Here is a 26,307-nt window from a genome sequence, read left to right on the forward strand (position 1 = left end):
TGCAAGTTGTAGGCAAAACCAGCACTTTCACAGGCAGTTGGCACTACCAGGTAACCAAGTGAAAATACACTTAAGGATGAGGACAAACCTCTGTATGTATGCCAGAGGGTGCAATAAGGCCCCCAGCCAGCCCATCATTATAGATCCGCTCCATCTATATCTGAGCTAGAAGATTAGACCAGCTCTCTTATGACTGCTGAGACTGATGGGTACATCCTTAAAGTCATTCTTCTGGCCTCTAGTCAGATTCCTGCAGATGCATTGTAACTCTTGCCATTCCACCTGGCCATCTGTTTTCAGGTTTTTAATATATATATCCACCCCACCCACAGCCTGGGTTTGAGTTCAAACCATCTCTGCTACTTTTGCAGTATCAACACAGGCAAGTCCTGTAGTAAAGGTGTGTATTATCATTTCATTTCAGTACATGGTGAACCCAGAACACATGCTGAAGACTACCTTGCCTCTCTTTGCCAGATTCATCATCAGCAATGGACTGAGGACTAAGCATGGAACATTCAAGATCTCCTTGGAGGCAGTCGACCAAGCTTTGCCCACACTATCTAGGAACACAGGGTTAAGATTAGTGGAAGGCGCTATGGCACTCCTTTCTCCTGATGTCCTGCAGCTTTCAGACCCAGACACTGCCAAAGAAAACCTCACCTTCCTCTTGGCTCAGCTCCCCCAGTATGGTCATCTCTATTATCGAGGGGCTGTGCTACTGCAGAACAATTTCACCCAGCAAGATGTGGACAACAGGGATGTTGCGTACAAGCACGGAGGTGGGGATTCCCAGATTGACAGATTTACATTTGTTGCAACAGACAGGACTAATCAAGGCTTCATCGTGAATGGGAGGGTGCAGAGCGAGCCAGTGGCGTTCACCATTCAGGCAAGTGTGACCACAGGCCTACTTAAAAGAAGTATATAGCATGATAAGGTGGAAAATGTAGTGATTTTGATGAGAACTGGTGTTTGCTGCAGTTTGTGATTTCACTGAGGTATTTATCAGCTAAAATACTTGCTTTCTATGTTCCACGAATAATTAACCTGAAGAATTAACTACTTGCCACAACGTATTATTCAGGCAAAGAATTTTATAAAGTGCAAAGACAGAGACTGTATTTAAGAGAAGAAAGACATCCTGCTTATATAAATATAAGCAAGTATATACTTAAGCACTTATACTTGCTAAAATATTTTACGTAAAAACCTCAACCCTAATGTTGAGCCCAGTTATAGGGAGGAATGAACATCCTGCTGCTCAGCTTTCCCACTTCGTACCTGACCCACTGATTTGCATGTGCGGGATACTAGGATGACTGCCGAGCTTCATGTCACATGAACCTTGAATTACAGCCACTTCCCTCCCACAACTGGACAGCCTGTCTTCCTTCTGGGAGTCTTAAAAGATGCCTGCTCTGATTGTTCCTTCCTTTACTAGGATCTTTCTAGTCACTTCCTGTTTCCCTCATTTTCAATTTCTTCCCACTGTGTCATAGGCTCAGACACCTTTGTTACGACTTCTTGTATGTATCCGGCGTGTTTCAGTATGCGGAATAGGCCTGGTTGCATTGTATGTCAAAATTACATATGTTTCAAAACACTGATACTAAAAGAGGCTCCTAACTTTGCCTGATGACAAAGTTTGAAGTTACGTGATGAGCGAGGAGTGCCAGTTCTACAGAAAATGAGATATGAAAACAGCAACCACCATTGCTGGGTGCTAGAAGATTCATCAGAAGTTGTGAAAGGTGGCACAGGTTTGAGAACCACTGGCCAGGTCTATGACTGTGATTACCATAATCCTTAGGTTTCCATGCTTGTTATTGTAAAACAAAGGTGAGAGAAACCTTTGCTGGAGTTTTCATTTGCTGTAAGAAAAGTACATCAAAAAGGAGAAGGGCTATGGGGAGTGTGGGACAACAGGGCAGAGGTACACAGAATTTATGTTGCCCTCCCCAGTGTGTGCTGTATCCTGCCGCATGCAGCAAGCAACTGGGCAATCTGGGCCTGGAAACCACTCATGAGAAGTAGTACTTAACCGGAGATCAGACTTCTGGAGCAGACTGTGAGTCGAAGTGGCTAGTGCCACCCTGAGCAGGTTACTGTGCTTTTAGCAAAAGTAGGACAAAGGATATCCTGATGTTGTAAAATGAATATACATTTTTCTAACTTTGGTTTAGGTGGATCATTTGGACAAAAAGGCACCAAAAATCATCCATCTCCGTTGTTTTTCTGATGTGGAACTGCTGAAGAATGGCAATTATGGGATCTATATTACTGCCAGGTCCCTGAAGGTATCTGACCCTGACACAGAAGACGACAAAATATTTTTTAAGATTTTACGAGGTCCTCATTATGGCTACCTGGAAAATATAACAACAGGTGATGTCTTCCATAATCTCTGTATTTTGGGACATACTGGACCAGATTCCAAAACCTATCCTGTTAATGTTTGCTTGATAGAGAACCCACAATTTCTTAGTAAACTTTGGGCAAGCTTTGACTATAGTAAGAAGGCTTTTACACTAAAACCCGAGTCTCATGTTCATCATGAATCCTCAAAGAAGTGATTGAGATGATTGTTAATAGCTGCTGTTGAGAAACTATTTTTTGTGTCAAGAAAAAAAAAAAAAGAATATTGAACTTGGCCATTTGATAAACAGGTCACATGGGAAGAAATTGGCTGGGGCTTATAATGAGCTGGGATATTGCTTTTTAGCTATAAAACCAGATTTCTTTAAGTTCAAATTTTCTAAGTGTTCAACAAAAAGAAAAGTGGAAAACAGTATATATGAGCCATGTGGTTCTTATTAACAAGCTTTTGATTCACCTGAATGTTTCTTTTCTTTCCCAGGTGGATTTATTCAGGAAGGGTTTAGCCAAAAGGATTTAAACAGCAAAATCATACTTTATGTCATCAATCCATCACAGGAGGTGAATTCAGACAACTTGGAGTTTCAAGTCACAGATGCCAGTGGAAACTCTGCGGTGCCCCAAAGGTAGCTGAGACCCTCGGTGGTGCATGCTGTAGTGCACCGTGAGTGCCGTCCCCTGGGGCAAACGAACCTGCTGGGCTTGAAGCTGTGCAGATGTGAACATAGCTGTGGCTTAAACTGCCATTTCTTTTGTTGAACAGTAGAGAAGGTTTCTTTTCCTCAGGGAGGTGAAATATGAAGGGCTAGCTCCAGGTCAGACTGGGGAACAGTTCTCAAGGGCTTTCGGGGCCTCACACAAAAACAGAATGTAGTTTACTCTAAGTGGGAGTTGGGCATTTGAAGACTTGAGCTACTGGTTGATGAGGGATGGGACTGTCGCTTCATGTACATGGTCCTGCAGCTGGAGGTCACTCTTGCCCCGTGCTGACGGCAATGCTTTTTTTCACAAGCTTGAGAACACGATGGAGTGGATGCTCTGAAGCAGTGAAAGCTATGAGAGCCATACTTTTGCAAAAGTGCACTGAAAGAAGGTGAAGGGCATGCAGCGTGTTCTTTGTCACCCACTACCACAATTTATACAAGGTCTATTATAAAAATTTCCCTGTGACGTATGATAAGCCTAATGTACAAAAATTAGAGACTGGGTTATCATCTGAACTGTGCTTTGATGATAAAAGGCCAAAAGTGGGAGTAGCTCTACCGCACGGGCAATGTTTCTCTTTACTTCTGAAAAAAGGGCAGAGTGTTCAACCGATTTATTTAATCTGAAGTAACTGAGAAAAATAGCGCTGTTTTCCTGGGATAAACTGGCAAACCGGGGATGGTGGCGAGGGAAAAGGAGCAGAGCGCAGCCCGGCACGCTGGAGGGAGGACGGGGACACAGCAGCGACAGCGTTTCGGCAGTTACGCGCTGTGCCAAAAGATGTCCCCATATACAAGCACAAACACATCTGCACACAGCTAGCATCCCCCCCATGCCCCTCCCCTCCCCCCGCCTCCCAGCGCGTCCCAGCTGCCCTGTCCCGGCTCGCAGGTGCCCCGACGGTAAAACCAGCATCAAAACGCTGCCACTGCTGGTGGGAAAGTGCGTGTTCTTGCGTATAAAGAGCAACGTGTAACGACAGAGCTTTACGAAGAGAGCAAAGAGAAGCCACTTTTCGTGCGGAAAATAGGAGTTTCAGAGACGTAGCATTTATCTGTTAGCTGCACTGGACCTCAGAACAAAGGGGAATTTGGCTTTTAAGCAAAAAGTAATATTTTTAATATTGGATTTAAAAGCTTGTGACGGTTTTGTTTTGGTTTTGGTTTTGTTTTTTTTTTTTTTGGGGAGGGGGTGGTTTGTGGTCTGTTGGGTTTTTTTTTAACAATTCATCAGCTAATGGTCACTGGTTCGAAATACAAGTTTAATTTGCATGTTGATGTTATTAAAATTGAATCCCAGCTTTTATCTGAACACTGCTAGACTACATCTGGCACATGCATCCTCTTTAGCAAAAAGAAAGCAAATCAGCTTCTAAATGGTTTGCCCCATACCTTGAGTATCACAGGATATTGGAGGAGAGGGGGAAACTTCCATTAGTGTTGGAGCTAGTCAACCCTGAAAAGTTTAGAAGTTTGTTTTAGAGAAGTTCAAATTGTTTTGTAAGTAGCACAGCTCATCACACCCCCCCCGACTCTTAACTAATTTTTATCACAGCTTTTAAAAAGGTGAGATCTTTGCTGACTACCCTGTGCAGTTTGGTCACAGCCCCTATAAACAATTCTAAAATTCAGTGTACGAGATGACACCTGGATTCAGCCCCTTCTATGGCTGAAGAGCGAAGTACACAGAGTATTAAAGTAAGGGGTGTGGGGAGGGCACTTGCACAGAGTCCTGGAGCGTGCCCCATACTCTAGAGGAGGAGAGTTAGAGGATAGATGAAGGAAGGTGGCAAGAAAGGAGGATATTGCAGAGAAAATACCGAGGAGTGAGACTAAAATAAAACTACAGGGACAAAGGAAACCAGGAAGAAACAGTGATAGCTTGTCTTGTCCTATTTGGTGTTAGGGACAAACTCTGATTTTCTCAAAATTGCTGCAGAACCTTTCTGGTTCTAAAACAAGGTTCAGGCTTGGTTTGGGGTAGACCAGGGTGAGGCTGGAAGATTTATAAACCTCCTCCAGCTCTTCCTAATCAGCCAAATCGCACAAATGTGTTGAGTTGGAAACAAAGACTCAGTATGTGTATTGGCTAAATCAGCATTCAGGAGAGAAATGTCTCCTCACTGAACCTCGGAGCAGCAGGGGGTGGGGGCAGCAGGGGAAGTGGCATGGCTTCACACGGTCTTTCCCTCTCCCACAGCCTGGAGCTACGGTGGTCTCGGATTGAAATGCAACAGTCTGAATACGAAGTGTGTGAGAATGTGGGAGTGGTGTCTCTGAAAATCACCAGGGCAGGACACTCTGCAGAGTCCGCCTTTATCGCCGTGAAGGTAAAGCTAAAACCCAAGCTCCTAACTGGAAACTTAATAATAGGTAGTGGAGACCGTTGATTTCTTCCTCAGACTTAAAAGTTATTTCAGTAATCAGCGAAGAGGCCATGCAATTCAAACCAGACTTACCGAGACATTGTCCTTGCTGGTAGAGATGGTTGAAAAATTTCTGACAAAATTTTCTGATTTTTAAGTAGAAATGCTGATTAACCGAAACAGGAATGTTTTGGAGCAGCATTTCAGTTTTTATGACCTGTGACAAAGCAGGCAGTTTCCTCACTCACTGTGCTCAGAAGCTGGGTTTCTGAGATTTGCCCCATTAAAATCAAGGCTTTGGGCAACGTGGAGCCTTAGGACTTCTGAAGGAGCTCAGGAGGTACAGGAGTTTCAACTCCACAGTCACAGCAGCCTCCCCCATTTCTCCCCCCACTGCCATCAGCCTAGGAAACGGCCCAAGGAACCCCCTATATTTTCAATAGCAGCCTCTATCTTATGTCAGAAAAGTTAGACTGAAAGCTGCAGGTCATAATTTTGTAAAACAGGTTTTGTGCTACTTGCCTTAACAAATTTTATCTTTCCTTGTAAAATGGAAATCCAAGGATTTTACCAGCTCCCTTTCCTAGAAAAATACTAAAAGTTTCCCTCATGTTTTCTCAGGATTATAGCCCTAATTGGAAACATAGTTTTGATTTTTCTTCCACTGAAGTCAGTAGGAATTTTGCTATTAACCTCATCAGACGCCATCCTGGTCTATCCTTCATGGACTCCAGTGACTCTACTCTGGTTGTCGCTCGGCCTAAAAGACCTGTGAAATTGATTCCAGCATCAAGAACGCAGTGTGGAAGCTGGTGTCCTCTGCTTGCCTCCTGTGAAAATTCAGGGAGTCGCTGAAGTCCCTGTACTTATGTATATATGGGTTCATGCCTATCCCAATGAGTCTTTGGAGCTGACAGACAGATGTGCATGCAAACGCTCCTTCCAAGACCCCACAAAGGGCTAAATGGGCAGACATGGCCAGGCTGCTGCTGCTCTTCCAGGACACCATGATGTGCCTGCCCAGGAGCCAGGTACAGCTGGGTCCCCAGGCACGGTCAACAGCAGCGTTATCTGATGCTGCCAAGTAGCAACTTGAGAGAGGATGAGGCAAGATTTTAAGACAAGCAAATTTTTTTGGATTATGAGAGTTAAACCATAAGCTAGGACAGAATGACAATTGTGTATCACAAGGTTTTTTCTTTAGTCCTTTATCTTTTTTTTTCACATGTATGGGTTGGCATGTCTTTTTGAGACTTCATGGAGAGGTACCCTGTAGCTTCAGTGCACAGCAAAACGCAGCGGTTTGGTGAAATACATCACAGCATGGCATTTACTGTTTGATTTCTTCTCAGGTCAACGAAATATCTGCTATGCTGGGAAAGGACTTTACGGTGACTCCCTCCAAGCTTGTACAGTTTGACCCAGGTATGAACCAGTGCAGTGAATAATTTTAAAGTTAATTCACTGATTTTGAGAGTGTTAACTCTCACTTTGGAGAGTAAAACCTATTACATATCTGTAGCTAAAGGAGCTGAACAGGACTGAAGACACTTGGGCTCATTTTTTGGAAGTGCAGTGGGCTTTCTTTGTGAATTAGTATCCTTATTACTTAGGGTGAGATGGCATATGGTCCCTTTACATCAGTTAAAATATCAAAAGTGCTGAAATTATGTCTCCTAATCTCCTCACAGCTAGGCTGGGGAGGACTCATCCTGAGCTGAGCTGTGAGATGATTTAAAGAAAGACTTGACCAGAACACTGGTTAAATTTAGACAAAACCAAGTACAACTTAAGTTATGCAAGGTATCCAAGACCAGAAAGGTGCAAAAGAACCTGAAAATTGTCAGACTTCATCTGCACTTGCACTGTAATCATATCAGCAGTCTGACCTTGAGTGAGGCTATAAATAGCAAGAAGTGATAATAACTGTATTATCAAAAGGAGCTTGATTAGTTTTTTTGGGAGAGAATCAATAGCAAAAATTAATACAAATGTGAGGATACTGGAAAAAAGCTTCCTCTGTTCTGCACAATTTATTATTGTTATGCTTCAGGTATCTCCCTGGGTCTAAGGAAAAAACAGTCCAGGTGAGAGTTTCACAATTTACCATGCAGAAATTCAGCTTCACCTGAAAAACTTGGTTTTGCCCATTTAAAGAGATTATCTGGGAATGAAACCCCATTTGCTATGATAATCACTCCCTTTGCATATGCAAGCCTGAGTATTTTTGGAACACGTCCTATTGGCATAGTCTAGCATTTATTTGAGTTTAGAAAATAGGGTCTGCAGAGGCCTCCCAGGATGTTGCCTGCAATGCCAGCAGAGGTTATCCCAAGACAGCTAGCAGTACGATTTCAATGGCAGAAAGTCACAATAAGTACAGAGGAGACAAAATATATCATCTGTGAAAGGCTGAAGTGATGGCAAAAATTAGTCTAAGCATCTAAGTGCTTACCTGCATTTGAAAAACAGATATGCGGAATATAATAAGTCAGTTCCAGCCAAAGTCTGGGGATTTTTGGTTTAGGACTTAGACCTTTTTTTTTTTTTTTTAAAAAAAAAAGGCATTGCATGCTACAGAGATTATGTAGCACTGCACCCCATGGTGGATGAACTCATATATACCCCAGCTTTGTTTGGCTACCCCACAGGAAAACTTGTAGCTTTAAGTTCAGTTAGAGTCGCACATCTGATTATTTTGGAAATGTGCCGCTACAGCCCATCCTGAAGAAGGCAAATTTTATGTGAAGGTGTAAAATGAGCAACTGCTGGTTATTTTTCAAAGATGGAAAACGGAGGACAACCAGCAGAGAGCAGTAAAAAAACCCAAACAACTGGGTGGAAAGGTGGAAATCTGCCCTAATTTCCAGTGTTTCTGGAACGCATATGAAACCTCTGAAATCAATGAGCCACTCTCTGTGATCCTTTATTTTGCATTAGATATTTTTTTTTTTTTTTTTTTTAGTTTTAAATTAGAAGATGGAATAAAGACTTGAGAGGTCAGTGTAAAAAGTCCTTCCCACTGTGCTGCCCAGGATTCCAGCTCGCTTTCCTCTAATGTACTATGCAGTCAAGCTTACCAGCCTCTGGGCTGAAATGGCTAGACATTGTTGCAAAGACATTTTTAGTGTGGGGTCCTTTACTAGGATTTTCCTTTTCTGCTGGTCCATGTGGATTCTCCAAGCATGGGAGAGTTTGGAGTTACTGCTACAGTCTTTCTGAATACGGTGGTAAGCCACATGAAAATTAAGCGTGAACATGGACAGAAGAGATGCACGCTGTTCCCCTTTTCTGACCAGCTTCTCAGTTAAGCCAGCTGACTTTCCTCACACAGTCCTTTTTGGGTGGCTCTCTTCAAAAGTCCTTTGCTTAGGCTTAACCTTAGGGAAGGACCCTCCAAGCTATTAAATTCAAGGCATTGGTTTCTTAGTTCTAAATTCAAGATGTTTGATATGTGTTCATTAGTAGTATCTATTAATTATTTAGTAAGGCTGATAGGTTTGTTTTAGAAACAAACCTCAGCTATGCTAATTGACTGGAATGATTGGCACATTAGACTGCAACCAATAAATTGTATTGTGAAAAGGAGCAGAAGAGGACCCTATCCAAGTTTATGGCTCTGACTGTAGCTACAGCTCCTCTTGGCTAGAGGATTCATAGCGGAAAGGAGCAAGGAAATAGAGATTATGCGAAGTGTAATAAGGATGTAGGTGTTTTTTTGACAATGTTGCACGTGTATCTTAGATATTCATTTTGGACGTTAGAACTGACTTTGTGATGCAGAAACAGTTCCCAAGATGTTTTGTTGGCAGCAATGTGTATGTTGAGATCTGTTTCTGTCCTGCTGCCTCTTGACTTTTTCCCCTGACAAAATTTGTAGGCTTTTGGGTAATAACCAGTCTAGTCCTTTATCTTGGAACGATCTTTTGTCATTCCCATAATGCAAGACTGAAGTTACCTAGTAAAGGCAAGCAACCAAGTAAAAATTTTGTAACCAAGTATAAAATCTGCCTAAAAGGATGTACTTGAATCTAACATAGTCTTTGATCCATATGCAGGTATTTTAAATAACTGTTCCATCTTTAAAATTAAGCTGCTAAGATAAAAAACACATCATAACTTTTCTTTCGAAAATTGCAATTGAATTCTGAAATCTATGTATCGCAGTGTCATTTCCCACATCTACAGCAGCTTTTTGTTACAATGTATGCACTTGAAGTGAATTATCATTGCCCAGGAATGAATTCGAACTTAGTGTTATTTGGCGGAACAGCAGGAGGCCAGTCGGTTGGTAGGAGCACAATAGCATACACCAGCTACTCCATTCTAGCTGCAGACAGGTTAATTAATATATTTCTTTGACACCCTGATTGATTGAAATAGCACTTAAAGAGTAATTAAAATGTTTATTTCTGTTAGGAATGTCAACCAAGACGTGGAATATAGCAATTACCTATGATGGATTAGAGGAAGATGATGAAGTCTTTGAAGTAGTTCTGAACTCCCCTGTGAATGCTGTTCTTGGCACCCGGACAAAAGCTGTAGTGAAAATTTTGGACTCAAAAGGAGGTATTCTCTTTTGATCTTCATCATTAAGAAGGTGGGACAATCTTGGCTGACTAGCTGCTTATTTTCAACCACAAGTTGTTCCTAACGCTTACCTTCAAATCAAAATGCCTAATTTCTTTTTAGAGAAAACAGGCTTGACAGTTGCAGACCCTTTATACCCTCACACAGTCATATTCATCCTCTTAGGAAACGCAGCATGGAGAAAGCAACAAGTACAAAATGAGAAGGGTTCAAGGAAACAAACCACTTTTCATAACAACACGAGTTCAGTTCTCATTTATGTAAGTGGGGAAAAAAACGTTTTTAGGTCCATTAGATTTTTTTTTTCGCAGTTTTTGTATAGCAGTTGTTATACACCTCTGAAAAAGATTTATTTTCCTCTCAAAAAAGAAACCCAACAACTCAGCCCAGCTCTTAGAAATACATTTTCTAATGCTTAACAAACACAGTTCACAACATTACAGCACACAGCAGTGAGTTTAGGCTTTTATGTCTACATTTTTGTTGTGTTTTTCAGTGATAAAATGTGGCGTGCCTAAAATCACATCAAAAAAAGAAGCAACTGTAGAAAAATACAAATAACTAGCAAAGCAGCTAAGTCCTCTGAAACCTGAAGAGTGTTTTTTCTTCTGGTGCTTAGTGAAACAATATTTTAAATACATGCATTACAATGAATTAGGTTTCATTTTACAAAAATTCCTTTTAAAATTTCAGGTCTGTTTTCTCTTTAACATTCATAATGTAAATTGGGAGTTAATTGACACAACTAGTTTGTAGGAACAATAGTGTCCTGGATTTCTGAAGAGAAAATCATCTGGGCACGATGGAAGTATCACCAACGTTACTTAAAGATACCTGTCTATCCACGACCAAAAATCCAGCACTCCAAACCCCAATCTATGCAGGTATTTTCAGCAGATGCTTGGCTGAAATTCTGATCTGTGGGTAGACAGATGCATTACGTATAAAAACATAAATATACAGGTAGCATTTGCAGTCATAGTCACAGCAAACCCCACAAATGGGGATGACTGAACAAGCAGCAAATCAACCATATCAAGTGAAAGAATCATCCAACTTTTAATGACAAGCTGTTTATGTGCCCATGTCAACGTGACCAGTTATCTGCTCATGCAGTTAGAACTGACCATCTGCCATTTTTCATGCTTTCAGGTCAGTGCAGCTATTCCCATTTTTCTGGCCAAAGCAAGCCTGACTTCGGGGGGAGAGGCGCACTGTTTCCAGTTTCCTCGGGCTCCTCATCACCTCCCAGGCCTGGCAGTGCTCCCTTGGAAGGGATCCCACTGCCTCCTACCAAAGGGATGGGAGAGCATGGAGAGGCCCCACGGCAGGAACACAGCTTGGCGAATCAGTCAAGGACCAGGCTGAGAGTGACTGGAAATGGCAGAATAGTAAGACACTTCTGCAGTGCAGTGATGGACTGATTTGTGAATTCATTGGGATTTGATATCTTCATTGCAGTTGTCATATTTTTGTGGTGATCCTAGCTGACCATACAATAACCATAAAATACCTGAGTTTGTTTTGAGTCAGACCTGGGAGCTATTTAAAAATACTGCGGAGAAAAAAAAAAAAATTTAAAAATTCCTGATTTTGAAGACCCGTATATGCAAGGGAGGAAGAAAAACAGAGCTGGGGGAGGAAACATGCATCAACTTCAGCAATTATGCGGTTTCTAATCTTGTCTAAATTATGGGGCATCTAGAAGAAAGAAGTCACTGGAGCCAGGCCAACGTATAGAAGCTGTGCATCTGCTCTTAAAGTTGCAAAGCTGAAAATACTGATGGCTTAAATAGGGAACAATTATTTAAAACTTGCCCATCGCTTTTCTTGCTTAAGCTACATTGGTTTAGCTAGGTGGCTTAGTAACATTCTGCTCTTGTGATCTTACAAGTTAATGGAATCTGTTTATAAACACACTTGTGTGATTTTCAATGGCTGATTTCAGAGGTGATAATTTTCCATTCTAAAATAGAAAGAACTAAACCCAAGATATGTTCTGCCTGATTTATTACATAGAACTTGTAGTCAATCTTGCATAAAGTCTTTTTTGTTTCTGTAATGCGTGAATATGCCCACCTCATTCTGCTGTTCTACTTTTTTCAGGTTCCTCCTTCATCTGTATTTAGAAATGGAACTGATGTGGTTTTCAAAGTAAGAATATTATGAGTATTGCTCAGACATTTCTGTGATTTCTTTCTGATTCTGTTCTTTCCAGGCTTCACTACTGTTAGTAATACATCAAGTTTATATTATAATGCCTTTTTTTTTTTTTTTTGGTGGAGTTTATTTGAGTTGCTTATATGTGCTAACCCCATCTTTTCCCTCTCCTGTTCTGCTTGTGTGTGTGTGACACTGTAAAATGAAGTATCACGGGATGGTATCACTCAAAATAGAGGATGAAACCTCATCAGCTAAAGCAAACAAGAAGGCTCAAGTGTCAGTAATTAACCAAGCACCACCACAGATAAATGTCGTCTCCTCTAGGAAGACAGAAATCCCACAAGCTGATAAGGCAGAACTGGCATCTGAACCAAGCTCAGGACATCAGGTAGGAAACCTTTTGTTTCATAGGCATTTTCACCATCTGTTTTCAGTCATGCTGTTTTCCAAAATGAGTTAATACCTCAGAGATCTGCAGCCTAACCCTTCCCACTCCAAAGCTGACTTTAACCAACACACAGATAAATTAACAACTCAGCCCTTGAGGAGTTTTCATGTCATAAAGCTTTAATATAAGACCTGTTTAATCTGTTTCATGTAGCTTGTTTGTTTTGTGTAATTATTTTCCTTCAAATGTTCAAATGACATTTCTCTTTCCAGGACTTTTACTCTTTTCCAAAGGCCTGTACACCAGATTTAAAGGGGCTCTTGCATTATGAAGAAAGCACTCAAAGGTTATTTCAGTGTGATGGGATAATATGGAAATTCTGGAATTCCCAAAGCAAGGTAAAATGTTGCCACGTGTATGCATCTAAATCAGAGCATAGTGTCTACAATGACTGAGACTCTCAAGGAAAGAACCTTCCTGTAACAGTTATTGACCTGGACAGGGAATAAGAGTTGTCCAGAGTCAAGTTTGCTGTCACCAGAAAAAAAAGATTCCCAGAGACATGATGAGGGCTTGATTTATGGGGTTGCCTTTTGTCTCTGTCACCCACAGGTGCTCCTGGACAAACCAAGCACCATGTCTTGGTGCTTGTAGGGATGTGAGCATGAAACAGTCAATACACCAAGTCTGTGAGAGAATGAGTGGGAGTTAGTAAAATTAGCTCAGTTAGGTATTCTGTAAACATACATTCCCTGTGCCATGTAAGATGTCATGCTGAATGCTATTGCGCTGCATTCCCTACACAGACTGCAGAAGACAGCAAATGGTCTCCAAACTGATATGGCCTCTTATGAGGGTTTTTGGAACTAAAACCTCGCGTCACCTTTAAAGCTACTCACTATAAATTTTAGGCTCCTCCTGCAGGCATTTATTTCTTTACATCTTTCAAGCAATGTTGTAGCTTTATTGGTACCAGCCAAAGTTCATGTTCCAGTTGACTCTGGGGAGGCCATAAGCAGCACCGCCAGCCTTCAGTCTAATTATTAGCGCACGGATTTACATCGCTGTAAGCAGGAGTCTGTTTTGCCTTTTCCTCCTTTTATTTTAGGAGGCAAGCAGGAAGAAATGTCCCTCTGGATGGAGTCATCACGAAGGCAGCTGCTACTTCCTGGTGGTGAATCACAAGGTCACCTGGAACACTGCTGCTCGGTCTTGCAGAGAACAGTAAGAGCCTTCTCCAAGTGAACGTGTTTGCTGTGCACTGCTGTTGCCCTGAGCTGAATGCTGCTCTCAAGGGCCAAGTTCATTCAGATAAATCCCACTCCGGTTGTGCTGCACAGATCCCTCCAAAATAGAACAAGCCCTGAGATTCAGACCCTGTGGAGGATTTCAGGTGCTGATGCTACATTATTCACAACATAAATTCCCGCAATTGTCCAACTGGAGTGAGGATGTTTTCCTAATGGGAGAGTTAGTTTGGGAGAAGTGAAATAGAGCAAAGACTCAGTCTTTCACCCTTGCTGGCCCACCACTTCCTTGGCTTTACCTCCACTTGATATAACAACAGTACAAATTGCCAGTTCCTGTGTGCCTCACCACATTCTTCTGTACACGCAGGTCTTTAGATTCTGCAACTGGAAAACTTTAACATTCAGTTTAACAGTAAATATCTGACTTTTAAGGATAAATAAAAGCATAAAAATAATAGTAATATTAACAACAACAGCAAAACCAACAATAATAATAACAATAATAGTTGTCCCAAAGTAGGAAACAAACAGAAAATCTGCCAGTCTTTGGAGGCCTGCTTTGTGATTTTGGTTTTAGGATATCTTAGGACTGCAAGAAAAGCTAGCCATGGTAACATGGACCATGCCCTGGGATCAAGCATGTTCTGTACCTTGTGTTGAATTGTTAGCACCAGGCTGAAGAACAAGTTGAACAATAGGATGGGCTTTAACAGACCTCTCCATTACTCCACAAAATGAAAATGGAAACACAAAGAGTTGGAGATGAAAGAAGGAGAATATATTCAACAAGTGGTTGAAGCACATGCAGGAAACATGAAACACGGACAAGCATGCATAACAAACCTTGATTCATTCCAGTCAGTTATGCCAGATTATGTTGTCTTGGTAACATGCAAAAGGGAAGTCTTAGTTCTAATACCTCCCAGCTGATGGAATTTACTCCTTCCTAAAATATAAATGTTGCCTTCTCTTGTGAGATTGCCACAAATTTCACATTGTTAATAGGTTTACTTAAAATTTTAGCTCCTGAAATGGTTTTGTATCATCTGCTTTCACTTTGTTACCTATCAAACAAAGCTGTAAATTGTGAATATTCTAGTATTTTTTTTTTCTGAAGGCTTCACCATTCAATTGATCCCCTAGGAAGGAATGTCACTGCTGGGAGGTGTTCCCCATTTCATAAAAGAGTGTGCTCTTAGAGACCCATATTATTTGTAGGCAGTAATTTCTTGGTGAAGGCTATAGAGTACAATGTAGAAGTTAAACTGAATGGCAGTGTTAAACACCTACACAAAAAGTCAAGGCATATCACTGAATTCACAAGCAAGTGAATCCTAGGACAGTTAATATCAGACTACCACAGATGAAGGAAGCTTTATCCTGGTAAATGGAGTACTTCTGGCCTCCATCTGGAACTGATTTACAGAAGTAAGACACCAGGCACACACTTAAAAGTGGTACAAGAAGATAACTTAATAGTTTTTATTTGGTCCTTTTGCTCAGCTCCCTACCAGCAATCACTATCACCACCAATTGTGCTATTTCTGTTAATAATACTTTAACTGTTTAAATCTGTTTAAATAGCTGATATTTCCAACAAGCAAATAAAATCAGCACGGGGGTCCCTCCTTGTTTTTTTAATAGATCAAACAAACATTACACATGAAATGAAAAGATTAGACTTGACTTTCAGTAAATCAGCCAGTTTTGCTGAAAAATAAGAATCAATTTTATTACTAAAAGAGTGGCATTATTTTAAACTTCTATTCAATTTTATTGCTACACTGTTTCTATTATATAGAATGGGAAAAAGGCACAAGCATTGTCAAAGTTGTTTCAGTAACACTCTTCAACTAACCAACCTCCTAACCTCTTAGAGAAAACACTGTTATCCTGAGATGTTGGACTTAAAACTAAGCTATTCCATCAAAGCAATGCTATTAATTTATTGTAGAAGCAATTGCTGTCTGGACATAACTATATGTACATGGGCTTATGCAAACCTATATGGGCTTCTAATGAGCTTTGACATATATTGCATCCATTTGTAGCAAGTGGCACATCAACCTTTTCTTCAGTTTCCATGTGCGGGGATAGAAGCAGCCACAAAAATGTGTTTGTCTTAAAGCAAGTTGCTGTATGCCACGGTGATAGTGTGGGTGGAAAACATCTCAGCTAATTCCTGTGAAAATCTTGCACCATTTCTAACCCTCCTCCAATACACTGGAGAGAAAGGTGGTTTAAGAACTTGGTTCTCTGGCTTTGTTTTGTATGCATGAAGAGGCCCTTGGCAACATGAAGAGAAGCATCTGGGGGATATTATGGCTGAGTGATCCCACAGCAGCATGATTTAGCAGCAATTTTAGTGATTTATGTTACAGTTCTTGTTTATCCTATCGGGACATGTCCTCCCCAAGGGTCAGTGCAGCCGGGCCCAATTGCATGTGAGGTGGCTTCACTGCAGCCACCCAAGGGACTCTCCACTGGACAGACAGAACCCACAGTTGCACCTTTTGCTCTGTTAGTTCAGATTATACTTTCGTCTTCTTGAGGTTGAACATTTCATTAGAGCCTAAATATGGTCAGATTTCAGATCCTTTACTGTCAGCTTTGTAAGGCAGGGGCTGTTATTTTATTCAGGTTTTGTATATTAGCAGCATGTGGCCTCAGTCCTTGGGGATCACAGGCAGAACCACATCTGAAATAGCAGGTTAGATCCTTCATGATGGCTCAGCGTTGCCGAGTGCAAAGCAGGATGGACCCTGCTGCCCTCCTCTCCTCATGTTCTGCTAGTTCTGTAAGTGACTGGTTTAACTTACATTATTGCTACAGACTCCAGCATAGAGATTCAGGTACCTAGAGTAATTTTAAAAGCCCAGAATGTCTCGTCTGACTTTCAGTGGCCACCCTGGGAAGTGCAGGGCTCCTGTAAACTCCGCATCACATCTGCCAGCCTCATCTGAATGTTTTGAATACCGTCAGGCGTTGTAAGCAACACTTAGACACCTATTTCAAGGCACCGGGATTACTCCCTAGGTGATCAAACAAAAGCCTGGGATAAGCAGAGCCTCTCAGTCGCTCCCCTCCTCACTGCCAGTATAGGACATGGATTTCCTACAGCAGTTCAAATTAAATGTCTTTCTGTGCTGCAGAGACCCTAACAGCTAGTCAAGTGTGCTTTTGCCGAAGTTAAATTTACCAGGATGATATGAAGCTCCTTTAAATGTACTGGATAATTTAATTTAAAATCAGCAAAGTCTTTGTGCTAAGTGTTTGGCATATAATACTTCAAGGACAATGGCTACCCAAAATATTTCCTTAGCTGGGCAACTACTCTAAGATGAAGGATGCTCTTGACTCAATAGCAAAAATTTTAAAGCACACAGGAATAATTTCAAAAGGACTTATTTAGCACAGAAATCAGTGATGTGCAGGTTGGTTGGTTTGTTTGTTGTTTGTGTGTTTGTTTTTCAATAAGGCATTATGACCCCTTCTCTAGAGTCATTTAAATTAGGAAGTGTTAGATTTACGTAAGTTCATAAATAACATTATCTTGCCATTTCCTGTGTCTGGTGCTCTGCCTGGAGGTACAGTTAGCAATATTACCGTAAGTCGTATGGTCCTTCAGTATTGTTCTCATTTCCCTACAATACATCAAAACCCCTGCCTAGGTGTTACAATTAGAACGGTTGTTCTCTCTTCAGTCATGTGTGTTTCTCCGGCTGTATTTAGAAAGCACTCCTATGGAGAAAAGATTAGATAACATTATAATTATTGCAGTGCTTTCCTTTCACAGCACTGAAGTCTCTCCCTGGTACTTGGATTGAAGCAAAAGTCTGGAACTGTTATTGCTCAGACCACCCCTGTATGTCATAAATGATATAGCAGTTACTGATACACATTGATGCTTTTTGTTTTCACATTTTCTAAAACAATTGAAACAACAGGAGTAAGCTATGCTTGCTTAAAGTAAATGACTTAGTCCCAGGGCTTTGATTGTCCTTGAGCAGAAGCCAGATAAAATGCTGTATTTTTGTTCTTGCTGGTCCAATACTGATACCACAGACTACTGCCCAAATGTCTTCTGAGCCCCAAGTTTGGTCACTGGCCAACCACCATCACTGTGAGGGGGAACGGCATCCTGCCACTGAATCAGTTGCCCTGGGAGGACACCCTGAATTAACTGCGCCTGCTTTGCTGGACCTTTTCTCTGAGGAAGAAGATGGACTACAAAACTTTCCAAGAGCTTTTTTTCAGTGTAACAGCTTTGCTCCTGGTTCACTGCAGATTCAGTGCCTGCTAGGTGAGCCCAGAGGTGTGGAAGCATGTCACCCTGGTGACATACAGGCACCAACACCATGCACGAAACTTTACTGTGATGAGAAGCACAGTCGGAGCTCCTGCTGGGAGCTTCACTGGGTGAAGTTTTGGCAGCCTGTGTACCATAAGTGGGTGCACAATCCTGACCCCTACCAGACAACTGCTAAACACTTTGTGCTGGGACAGCCTGCCACTTGTAAAGTCAGGATCAATGTTTCTGAGGCCATCTTGTCACCCCTGTACCTGAGGAGAGCGTATGCAGATATCAGCAAGATCCTCTACACTTTCTTCTCTGATGGTCCCTGAACTTTTGGGGCTTTGATGGGGGCCTGCATTACTGTGCGGTGCCTGGTCTAGGGCAGCCATGATTACACCAACTGTAGTACTAACACTCATATGTCCTGCAGGCCTTTGCAGACCCAGCGTGAAAAGCAAAGCAGAGGGCAAAGCCCACACTGCTTTGGTTGACTGCAGGGATAATGGTGGAGCAGCAGAAGCATCCCATCAGCATCACAATGAATTTGCCCCATACCATGACCCTGTACGCCCAGGTTAAGGAGAGGTCCAGATTTTGTGCAGTAGGGACCGTGTAGAATATTGTGGACTGCTACTGTGAATTCCTCCTGATGTAAAATTTACCTGCTTCCCTGTCTTGTGTGGTGTTATGACATGGCTTCCATGGGATCGGTACTGTTAGAAGAGACACAAGACAGCAAACAGGAATGGAGGTCCAGGCATGGGTCTCTAACTGGGCAGCAGGCTTGGTGGTGGGCTTGCACCCCAAGATCTGTCTTGGTCTCCATAGCGGATTCAAGTCTGCCATGCCACCCTTGAGGTCTGGTTGTTGTCCCAGCTCTTAAAGAAGACAGTCTTTACCTCCTTTGGAGCAATACCAATCTTTTGTCTCTGTTAACTGGCAACAGTCAGAAAATCAGCAAAATCGTCATAATGCTATTGATTTATTCTGCTGCTAGAGAAGTTTTTGGCTCTTTTAAAACCTGTTTTGATGAGCAGTGTTGTTTGCTTGGGCCCTGTCAAGCATCACCCAGGATGTTCTGGGAGGCTGAAAGGGTTGGCATCACTGTTAGACTGCGAGGCAGTCAGAAATATGGGACAACAGAAATGACGGAGGCTCAGCATCGCAGGGAAGGCAACATCAGGTGTGACAGGTAAAATGGTGACATGATATCAAGGCAGGCGAAAAGATGGATAAATAAGACAGTGAAGCCACTGATGGCTGGTAGTTCCTGGCAAATGTGAAGGACGCCATTTGTCTCTTAATGCTTCAGGGTTTAGCCTGGTGTCTCAATGCCTTAAGAGCCAGCTGCTGGTGCTTGCATGCTTGGTACTAGTTGGAAGACTCCATAGTGGCAAGACTGCTCGGTAGTTAGGATTTGCAAGTCCTCCTTTGGGGTTGGCATACTTTAGGTACAAACATAGAGCAGAGCTCATGCACTGGCTTCATTCTGAAATAGTCTGGTTAATACACACCACAACTGTTCTCTGATCTGAACTAAATGCATAGTCATTGTAGACAACCCAACATTACCTCTCTGAACCACTCTACCACTCCCAGCCAGACCCCTACATTACATGCACTTAGTTCTGTTTTGAAACATGGCCAAGATTTTAACTGTGCTATTCAAAGCTTTAGTTTTGTCAGAACACAATTTTAAAAAGGTACAGTCTGCTCTACTACCAAATTGGTGGCTTGGACTTTAGTGTGGGCAGATTATTATTCGAAGGAATGTACCAATGATTGTGTCAATGGTTTAAAACACAGTTTGTGAGTATGAGATACACGTTTCCTGTATACGCTTCTTTCAGTTGCCCAGCTGATTTAACTTTTCTGTTAGAAAAATCAGACTAGGCCTTTGGCTCCTGTCCAAGTAGCCCAGAATTTTAAGACTTCATCTTCATGTAATTATTCTTTCATGCCAGTAAGTAGTGGTTTTCCTGTGAAAATTAGTTATATGCTTTATACCAGAATCGGTGCCCCTTGTTGATAAGTTGATGGGAGATGTCTGTCACTCTGTGGAATGCTAATTACTCTGTCCTCTCTCCTTGAGCCTAGATACCTGGGGAGTCTAGCAAGTGTGGCTAATGAACAACACATGCAGTGGCTGTGGGACTTCAGTGGGAGGAAGCCCTTTTGGATAGGCAAGTACATCAGCTGCCTGTGCCCTCCCAGGATTACAGTTCCCGTGCACCTTGGAAAGCAGAAACTGCCGCAGCAGTTCCAGCCCGGTTTTCAAATGTTGCATTGTCCTCAAGTTTGTGCTGCTTTTATTATTTCAGAGCAAGGCATTAAACAGAAAGCTGCAATTTACATGACTAATTGTATAAGCTTTTGTCAAAAAGAAGAGTTTATCATGTTGTTTATTGCTGGATTTTTTTGCCTGGAAACCTTTCCCATTTTAATACTAACTAGGAAAATAATTTCCAGTGGAGCTCTGTCCTGGTTTGAGGACAGATGTCTAGGTTTGTGGCCTAAACCACGACAAGCTCGTACTCTTGTTTACCTCACTGTTCTTTTGACTGTTACTTTATTTATCTCTAATTTATCTTTTTTTTTTTTACCTTTAAGTAATTCTTTATGTTACTGCTAATTTAATAGTGTCATATCAGAAATCTCATGAATTAATTAGATGATCAGCTTAAGAAGATTTCATCACATCATTTTAGATTCAGCTGTCTATTTCTTATTATGCACCTTTCATTTCATAAGAAACGGAAAGAACTTGGATGGGCCTTCTCTGTACCTCCTGAGACCTTTCTGTGAATGACTGCCTTAGCTCATGGACAAGTGTTACTGCTTTCCTCTAACCTGTCTTTTTTCCGCTATGCTGTCCACATTTTAGGTTCTTTTTTCCAATTGTGAACAGCAATTTTCAGCTTTTAGTAATTTTCTGAGATGGATTTACTAGCTATACTAAACCAACTTTAAAAACTACAGTTTGCTTGGGATCATATTTAACGGTATCACAATTCTGTTAGCCTGAGAGAAACTCCTCTGATAAGAATAATGACTACAAGACCATTGTGTCAATTTTCTGATCTTGGTCTCTTCTAGTTAAAAAGACAGGTCATGTCCGAAAATATGCCACCCATGTTGGTCTTAGTAACTCAGAGGATAAGTGAAAATATGTGTTTTAGTTTGTATTAGTTAACACAACCTAATTATACAACTGTTATTTTCAACATTGTAAATAAGGTCTACAAAGATCTGCAGGCTTATCTCTTCAGAAGCAATCTGAAGGCATCTTAGGCTGCCCAGACTTGAATGCAAGATTCTGCTTGGCATCTTAGGTATCAATAGAGAAACCTGGGAGGTGATAGACATGCAATAAGTGGAAAGAGAGAAAACATTTTAGATAGGCAATAATGAGGAAAAGTATATTTTCTGTTCTTCAGTGGCACTAATTGCCTTATGAAATATTAATTTGTATTTTACTTGTATTCTTCCAGATGTTTTTTTTCTCTCAGCGCAATATTCTATGCATTTTTTAACAAAGGGATAGAACAACATACTTCTGTTGCCATCAGGCTCCAGAGATGATAAACATCACTGATTCGGTCTTACCAATTTCACACAGGTTTGAATGACCAAGTCAATCCTGGACATTGGGAGTGGAACGGAGGAGAACCTGTGACCTACATAAACTGGAGAAGAGGCTCCTACCACTTTCCGAAGAGAGGAAGAAATTGTGTATTGGTGCAGAAGCGAGGAAAATGGCAAGCAACTGACTGCAGGAAGGTCAAATGGAACAGCTATATATGTTCAAGAAAGCTGTAAAGAATGGAGGATCTCTGTGAAAGCATGTGGACATTCAGGTTGTTTCAGTTTTATTTATCTGCAGACGTGTGAGGGGATGCAGTTAGAAAACTGTCCTAATTATCAACAATGTTTATTTTATATCCTGTCAGCAGTATAGATGCATTGAACTCTAACCAAGGAATATAGGTCAGTCACAAAGATTAAGTCCAGGTTAAGGTTGTGAACTCTCCCCAAAGGCTTTGATCTGTAACTTACTCATATGTATTTTTACACCAAAGAGCTAGGCCTGAAGGCTTTCATCACATTTCTGTGTAAAAATCCCTTTTTTTTTTAAAAAAAAAAAAAAAAAGAAAGAAAAAGAAACTAGCACAATCAGTTGATTTGATTCACTCTGCTTTTAAGGAGGGGTTGTGAATTGGCTGTTGCGTTAATTCATTTGCAATAAAAACTGCAGTTTTACCCTGCAGTCACAAAAAGAGGGTAGACTGCTTGGGGTGGAAATGAGGGCAGACTCTGCTGGCTAAAAACAGGTCCTCCTGGGTGAGGAGGGGAGGGACATTATGTCAGGAGACTGGAGCGTCTTTGGTGGATGCCCTAGTACGTCTTACAAAAATCCGAACAGCAGATATTAGTGACAGAGCACCAAGAGGAACAAAGCCTTGTATTTCTTTTTCTACCTGCCAAGGCCAGCTTCAGAATCCAGTGGATCTGCTCACACAGAGCTGCATATTGTATCACATTCCTAACCAAAATTGTTCAGTGTTTTTTTGGAGTTGCAGGATGGTGCTGTAATTTTTAGTGTAATTAAATAATGGGACCTCTGTGAACCTAATGCTGTATCAAAGGCTGATTTACACACACACACACAAAAATAATACTGAAGCTTAATCCTAGAATATTATCTTGGGATATTCAGTGATACATGAGCATCAATAGGATTTATATGTGTGTATAAACCAAAGTAATCGTGGGACATATTTTGTACTAAAGCAGCTATGGCTTTTGAGAAGTATTAATCTGAGTCCTTATTAGGGATTTGAGGTTTTTAAAAATAATAATAAAAAATCCAGATTTAGTTCTGTGAAAGGCTTAAAAATCAGCGTTTAATAGGAAAAAACAGCTGCCCATAACTTAATTTTAACTTATTTTAAACAGATGCAGTTGCAGTGTTACCATTTAATAACTTTATAGTAAATTTATATTTGACCTGTCAAAAATCTTGCTTTAGGACCTTCTTACTGCCAGCCTTAAAATTAAAAAAAGAAAGAAATCATAAGCTTCCTAAAAAAAAATTAAAATGAAAGCTCCTCTGAACCCTCCCTCTGCCCATGATGAGTGTGTGACAGTTGGTGTGGCACCACGTAGGGTGAATTTGCCCTTTACCTTATGAACTCTCACCCCTCCCATCTGCCTGCCTGCTGCCAGCAGCTGATTGTCCCCTTGTCCCCTATCCATTTGTCTATTCCGCCAGCATCTGGATCAATTGCATCTGTACACTACTTGCACCAGAGGTGCAAAACCTCCTTCTGGTGTTCCTCACAGCAGTCCCTCACAGTCCTGTGAGGGACTGAGGTGCAGCAGAATCACCCTCCTCTCTGGGCTCAGGGACGCTGTTCCAGCGATTATTGAGCCCTCCTCCTCACCTTTGGCATGCGTGGGTTATTTACCCCTCCTCCTTGCCTGTGGCATGTTAAATGACTATATATGTGAGTAGCTGGACAGTCTTTATATATAGGGGAGAACCTTTTGGAAAGGACTGTTGCAGATAAGGATCACCGCATTGCAAAATTGGAGGAAAAATACCATGGACAGAACCTCACCAAAGGTATCAACACATACAGACAAAAATATCTCCAGGATTTCTTTTTTTTTTTATGGTAATCTTTAGGCCATGCTTCTAGACACTTTTGCTAGACACTAACACTTTGGCTTAAGGATTTTTCTAGATCAACATAGATAGCCTAATTGTTTCAAGAATTTCCCAAACCAAGTACCTCTGAGTACCCATCTAGACCTGATTTTATTTTGGATAGTTTTCACTTTGGAAAAAAAAAAAAAAAAGGATCTAAAAAAGCACTTTTGGGATCTTGTACTGTTGTGTTCTGGAATTTCAGAGAAAATTGACTAAGAAAGCTTGGTTAGATATAAACTTTTATTTCTTTAGGGCCTTCTTTTTATGAAAACTGCTGAATTTATTGGTGCTATCTTGATAAAAGTTGTCAAGATTATTTAAATCTCTCTCTTGATTATTTAATAAAAGAATGACATCTACAGAGAGGGAATTTTTGCCAAGGTGCTTGTTACTTAATTTTTCACAGATCCTTACAGTTTTTATTAGAATACTGGAGTTCAAAGCATATGACATACTCAAATCAGGGAAAGCATAAATAAATCACTTTTTCTGCTATAGGAAGTTGTTGTCTCTAAGAGGTTTAGTAAAGAAAAGGCCTAAAATCCTGAGAAGTCATCAGGAATTTCTTCAGTCTTCAATACTTTCGAATTAGACTCTGAGTAAACCCAGGGAAAAATCAGTGTTCAGAGGATCAGCATCAGCAGGGAAATTTCAAGAGGCTGAAAGTGGGACCAAGGAGCATATAAATTCTGGTGTTCACCTATGGATGCCACACCTTCTGGATTAACAGAGGATTTATTTTACCAGAACTATTCATATGGCTTTTAAAAGCAACAGAACCAAGATGCAACAGCTCAGTGAAAAGAACCCAGTGCTTAGCCTAGATTTCTATAAAGGGGTGGGCAACATGAGCTCTTTGGGTGCCTGTCAATTTAACCACCACCTCTCCCTGTGAAGTATCTTTTAAATCGGTTGGCCAATTTGAAACAAATTTGACAGAGAAGTAGTTGACTCAAAGACAATGGTTATGAAAAAATTGATAGGCAACTTGCCACAGGAGTACTTCTTCCAAACCCAAATACTTTAAAACATTTGTGTTATTATTAACTTCACAGACATCAAGTTTTTAATCTAAAAAAAAAATCAGAAAAGTTTTCCACATCTCTTTTGTACACACTGAAACTTAGCCTTCAAGTCTTTATTCACTCATTCTGAAATTATAATAATAGCTTCAAGGGAATTATATGTATAGTTCAGTGAAAACTGTGATTCTACATTATTTACATCACAAGACTGGTGCTATTGTAATTCTTGTATTCAAAACACTATATATTGTTATGTTTAACTTTGTAATGTGTGTTAATACAAAACTGAAACATATTTTGATGCATACATATTTCTTCAGTTTCATAATGTCACAAAAGCTTCTTTTCTAGTGATAAAAAATATAGTGATGGGCATAGTAGGAATGTACTTATAGTTAAGCATAATATACCTACTGTTTACGGTATGCAGTTTCTGAATTCTGTTTCTTCTTCTGCATAAGCCTATTCCTGAACTAATACTATAAGGACATTTGTATAGTGAGCAAACCATTTTTAAAAGAGAAAATGCTGTTTTATTTTGAGAAGTAAATTTAAGAGAAGTTACAGATCTGCAAACAGATATACAAAAGGAAGAATGCATTCAAGAAAGACTGTCAGTCCATAAAACTGAATTTTAATATAATTCTTGATTTAAAGGAGAATGTGAAAAAAAGTCTTGTCCTTAATTAACCTCAGTCATCTTCATGGAAGAGATGCAGATGTCAGTACTCCTCTCTTATTACCCTTTTAGAAGCTGCGCTGCTTGTAATATGCAGAACTCTGCTACTCAAATTCCAGTGCTTAACTACTATCCCCTACATTAGTACACAAGCAGTATGAGGTTAAAATACAAGAACACAATAAGGTTTGTTTGTTTATTTTTATAGTGTTGAGATAATGTATTTTTTTGGTCAGAAGTAGTCCTAATGATTTGGAATCTGGTATCAGAAGTACTAGATATAAGCACAGTGAGGAAAATAATATAATTTTATTCACACAGGTGAAATTTTCAGATCAGTTTAAATATATTTTTACTTTAATAAAAGAAACCTTATCTGCATCTTCTTCGTTGGAATACACTACAAACATTTTCTTGGTGTTGTCAAACTCTTCAGTGAATCACTACAATCACTACTGCACTCTCAAATTATTCAGGGCAATCTAAGAAAGAGGTGTTTTCCCGAAGACCGTCATGTCTCTTTTCCCAGACTCTTTGTCCCCTGGTTCGCTGTCCCACAGCTTAACAAGATGAAGCAATCAAGCACATAACCGACACAGCTCCTCAGGCTGGGTTTGGAATTGGGTACACTCTTGATTAGGCAGTACATATGTGCCAGTACCATTCAGGAGATGTTTCAGCAGGTGGACACCTGTCCAAAATCTACTAGCCCGAGAGTTATAATAGAGAGAAAACCATCCACTGCATCATATG

The 26,307-nt window shown here is 40.7% G+C and overlaps 1 protein-coding gene across 1 annotated transcript in view; it reads left to right on the top strand.

The window, feature by feature from the left end:
- FREM1 (FRAS1 related extracellular matrix 1) overlaps nt 1-21,956 on the top strand; it is a gene marked incomplete at both ends in the record, with an annotated part of 61,481 nt that extends 39,525 nt beyond the window's left edge. Inside the window, 13 exons of the mRNA XM_082497719.1 lie at nt 478-892; nt 2,187-2,388; nt 2,861-3,005; nt 5,284-5,413; nt 6,802-6,874; nt 9,869-10,018; nt 11,192-11,430; nt 12,146-12,193; nt 12,408-12,590; nt 12,863-12,988; nt 13,699-13,814; nt 20,235-20,320; nt 21,757-21,956. Coding sequence (XP_082353845.1) covers nt 478-892; nt 2,187-2,388; nt 2,861-3,005; nt 5,284-5,413; nt 6,802-6,874; nt 9,869-10,018; nt 11,192-11,430; nt 12,146-12,193; nt 12,408-12,590; nt 12,863-12,988; nt 13,699-13,814; nt 20,235-20,320; nt 21,757-21,956 — 2,113 coding nt within the window. The remainder of the gene's footprint in view (nt 1-477; nt 893-2,186; nt 2,389-2,860; nt 3,006-5,283; nt 5,414-6,801; nt 6,875-9,868; nt 10,019-11,191; nt 11,431-12,145; nt 12,194-12,407; nt 12,591-12,862; nt 12,989-13,698; nt 13,815-20,234; nt 20,321-21,756) is intronic.
- Nucleotides 21,957-26,307: the final 4,351 nt, after the last annotated feature.

This window comes from Vanellus vanellus (genome assembly GCF_965231255.1).
Source record: "Vanellus vanellus genome assembly, chromosome: Z".
Classification (NCBI taxonomy): domain Eukaryota; kingdom Metazoa; phylum Chordata; class Aves; order Charadriiformes; family Charadriidae; genus Vanellus; species Vanellus vanellus.